The following is a 3577-nucleotide window of genomic DNA, read 5'->3' as shown; positions in this document are numbered from 1 at the left end:
ATCAAGATTCCAATCCTCCTTCAGTGTGCCTCTGGACCTTCATTAATTACTTCTCTGTTACCTGAAATTCCAGTGTAAGATGCCACAAAACATCTGTTGCTGGGGATTCTAGAGAGTTACAGTAAGCCTACGAAATGTAGTCAGGGCCCTGTGACTCCTCCCCGTGAGTCTGTCACATGCCCTGTATGTGGGACCACGGGGGGGATCTATGGAGGGTGGAGAACTCCAGGTCCAACTTCCACCTGATGCCTCCATGACTGTTTCCACCTGTCCTGACCTGCTTGGAGGCCTAGAAAAGGGGGGGCCTTTTCCTTAGGCTGCTGAGGTGGGGGTGGTCTGCAGCCCTGAGTCATGTCCTCCCCCGCAACACCCTGGCCAGCTCCAGGCCTACCTTCCATGCCCCCCACAAGCTTCTCAGGCATGACACTCTGGCGGTCCTGGCCCTGGAGCCGCTTGAAATTTCCCCTTCGGAGCTGGGCAACAATCCAGGCACTCAGCAGGCTCACTGAGAGGGCAGAGGCATGAGGATGGCCAGAGGAAGGTGGGGGTCTGGTGAGATCCGTGACCCCTTTCCTTGGCAGAACTCCCTCCTTTCCCCACCTCCTAGGTCGGCTCATTCAATTGGCTCAAATTTTGAAGCTCCCTGGTGGGGGCTGGGGTGGGGGTCGGGTGGGGGTGGGGAGGGAGCTTAGGGTATCATCTAAGATGCCAGCACAGCCTCTGCTGCCTCCACCACTCAGCTCCCTTCTCAGCCAGAGACTAAGACCAGAGAGCTTGTGCCAGAGACCGGACCCGCTCTGCCATGCAGCTGGTGGGCTCACACACAGCCATGCCAGAGGCGAAGTCTCAAGCCTTTGCCCAGCTAGTTCTCAACTGGTTCTCAAGCAGGGTTGGCCTTGGACAGTTTCCCGGGCCCAGGCTCCTGCAAATAACTGTGAAATAGATTCCTTGTGGCTCTTGACCAACCTGGGCCCTGGAGGGACCCCAGGAGAACAGGAAGGCAAATTTCCTTGCAGCTGATTTATCTGCATGTCAGACACTGCTCATGTCCCCTCCTGCTTTGATGTGTTCCGTCATGTGCCCAAAGAAACAGCACCCTACATGGTCAGTTGTCATGGATGAAACCACCCCACTGCCACCCCTTAGATTACGCATTTCACCCAACACCACCTTGCCCATCACTTTTACCAAGGGGGAAGCAGCAGAGACCCAATGGTGACCCCAAAGCCAAATCCACTGCCTTCAAAATAGTCCCGCATGATGGAGGGAGCACAGGCTGGCAGGCCCTTGGTGCTGAGCTGTCTTGGCTGCGGGCAGGGGTCTCCTGGGGAAGTAGAGGAAGCTAGAGTCCTGGGGGTTGTTGGGCCAGAGGCTCTGGCACAGAATCACTGAGGAGGTTAGGGTGGCAGAAAGGGGTAGGGTGGGGGGCCTCTGGGTAGCAGATGGGTGAGAGCTGCTTACCCCTGTCATTATACCAAGAATGTGATGTTTGCCTAGTGGGGTAACAAGTGGGGTCAAAAATGAACCTCCCCTCTTTCTCCCTCACACGCACATATGTACACACACACACACATACATACATACACAGCCCTTCCCTTGTCACTGCTGTGGAATGAGGATATCCTCACTGCACTGGGCCTTCCTGATATACCACCCACCCCAGGCTCAGCCCAGCCAATGGGAGCCTTCCTCCCTAGGTCTCTCTGAGTCTTAGTCTTGCCCCCACTTGGGTACCCCCTGGGTTGTGCGNTACTTGGGTACCTCCTGGGGTTGTGCGGAAGGGGACCTACACAGCCACATGCAGCACCTTGGTGCCTGGAACCAAAGTTCCCAAGGACAGAACCATGGCTCACTGACTCTTTGGAGTCTACTGCCAAGCCGCACCTGAGCCAGGCCCATGGCTGAGGAGGGATGAGACACCAGACTCCAGGCCCCTCCAAGCACCCCCTGGCCACTCACCCGCATGCCAGAAGAAGACATTGGGCTGCAGGGCACTGGGGTTCAAGTTGGTGACAGCCACTAGAACATCCCATAGGGAAGTGTTTGTGATCTCTGTGATTTCTTCCTCAGAGAACAGCCTGCAGGTGGGAGAGGTGGGGAGCTGCTGCATTGGGAGAGAGATGCCTGTTCTGGCCCGAGGACCCAGATGAGGAAAGAGACCCAGAGGGGCTGAGGAAGAGGGGAGGCCAGCTGGGAATCAAGGGCCCATGGGGCTGCTGACACTACATGCAGAGGGACTGGGGCCCAGGCCAAGGTAAGTCTGAGGAAGGGACCCAGGCAGGCCTTACCCATTCCTGGTGTTCTCAAACCAATAGCGGTCGCTGTCCCGCAGCCTCACAAACTGGTTGAGGACAATAGCACTAAAGAGGGGCCCAGGGTCCCCATGGCTCTCCAGGAGCCCCCCAAGGAGCAGCTCCAGCCGGGACAGGTCCTGGTTGTACAGGGCAGCTGTGGACTCCAGCACCTGGGGCCAAGAAGGGACAAGAGTGAGTGCAAGGACCTGGCACCCACCCTGGAGCAANTGCCCTGGGGCAAAGAGGTAGTTTGCAGGGATCAGCCCCAGGGAGGATAATAATAAATGACAGTGACAATCACTCACTTATTATGCCCCAGGCACTGCTCTGAGTGCTTTACACAAGTTAACTCATTTATGGGAACTCACTCACAGATTCAGCTGCCTATTTTAGAAAGTTGGAATAAAACAGGCAGCCAGTTCCCGATGTGGCTTGTTCTCAAAAAGATACGAGAGTTGAGGGTCAAAATCACTACAAAAATTGGAAAGGTAGAATAATGTGTTAGAAAAGGTTTCTATTCATTTTTTTTNTTTTTTTTAAAGATTTTATTTATTCATTTGACAGAGAGAGAGACAGCCAGCGAGAGAGGGAACACAAGCAGGGGAAGTGGGAGAGGAAGAAGCAGGCTCATAGTGGAGGAGCCTGATGGGGCTTGATCCCAGGACTCTGGGATCACGCCCTGAGCCGAAGGCAGACACTCAACGACTGAGCCACCCAGGCGCCCCAAAAAGGTTTCTATTCTTGAGAGCTAAAAAAGTTTTTATAACTCAAATCCCTGCATATACACTGCCTTTTGCAGACAGACTTCAACATTATATGAGCAGCATTTTCTACCTGACCTTTACTTTAGTTCTTTTCTCTGCAATGTAAACAAACATTTGCTCAGCTTAAATTCCAGTGAGGCCCAGGGAAGCTAAAGATTTGCTACTTTTGGTATGCCTGGTGATTCCTATCTTTATATTGATTTTATAAAGTTTATATGCCCCATGTGCATATTGCTTCTTCATCGGCCTTTCACTTCTCCACTTTCCAACAATCTTATAAACAGTAAGGACAAAAGCAATNTAAAACAGTAAGGACAAAAGCAATAAAACAAGCATGCAATTGTAGAAACGCCACTATGCCAAGATGGTAAGGCCACCAAAACTGGTCTGTTGGCTGGCAGGCAATGCCACGTGGCCCAGGCGATAGCTCAGGGTCTAACAGTTGACTCCCCAAAGGCAGCTTGAGTGTCAGTGTATAAAAAAGTACAGCTTGTTCCTGGGTTGAGGACCTTCTGCACC

At 53.0% G+C, this 3577-nt stretch overlaps 1 protein-coding gene across 2 annotated transcripts; it reads right to left on the bottom strand.

Annotated features, from left to right (window-relative positions):
• Positions 1–391: 391 nt before the first annotated feature.
• Positions 392–2507, bottom strand: LOC105235252 (dual oxidase 1-like). 2 transcript variants are annotated; one of them, XR_004622805.1, is made up of 4 exons: positions 2289–2507; positions 1960–2078; positions 1189–1324; positions 392–505 (listed from the first exon to the last, which is right to left on the bottom strand). XR_004622805.1 is itself a non-coding variant. In XM_034650498.1 (3 exons), exons 1-3 carry the CDS (start codon positions 2108–2110, stop codon positions 415–417), a joined length of 378 nt encoding a protein of 125 aa, XP_034506389.1. In that variant the 5' UTR covers positions 2111–2150; the 3' UTR covers positions 392–414. The 2 variants fall into 2 exon arrangements, 1 of the variants encoding a protein (XP_034506389.1); XM_034650498.1 differs by lacking the exon at positions 2289–2507 and having other exon boundaries at positions 1960–2150.
• Positions 2508–3577: the final 1070 nt, after the last annotated feature.

The sequence above is a fragment of the Ailuropoda melanoleuca genome, unplaced genomic scaffold (assembly GCF_002007445.2).
Source record: "Ailuropoda melanoleuca isolate Jingjing unplaced genomic scaffold, ASM200744v2 unplaced-scaffold2414, whole genome shotgun sequence".
NCBI classification, from domain to species: domain Eukaryota; kingdom Metazoa; phylum Chordata; class Mammalia; order Carnivora; family Ursidae; genus Ailuropoda; species Ailuropoda melanoleuca.
This window is presented reverse-complemented; position numbering and strand designations above follow the sequence as displayed.

Bases quoted from the DNA above. Each gene is read 5' to 3' on its own strand.
- LOC105235252 (XM_034650498.1), bottom strand. From the start codon at position 2,110: ATGCAGCAGCTCCCCACCTCTCCCACCTGCAGGCTGTTCTCTGAGGAA. The intron at 1,325-1,959 runs GTGAGTGGCCAG...CTACTTCCCCAG, and splicing joins TGTCTTCTTCTGGCATGCGG to GAGACCCCTGCCCGCAGCCA. The intron at 506-1,188 runs GTAAAAGTGATG...CTGCCCTCTCAG, and splicing joins TCTCTGCTGCTTCCCCCTTG to TGAGCCTGCTGAGTGCCTGG.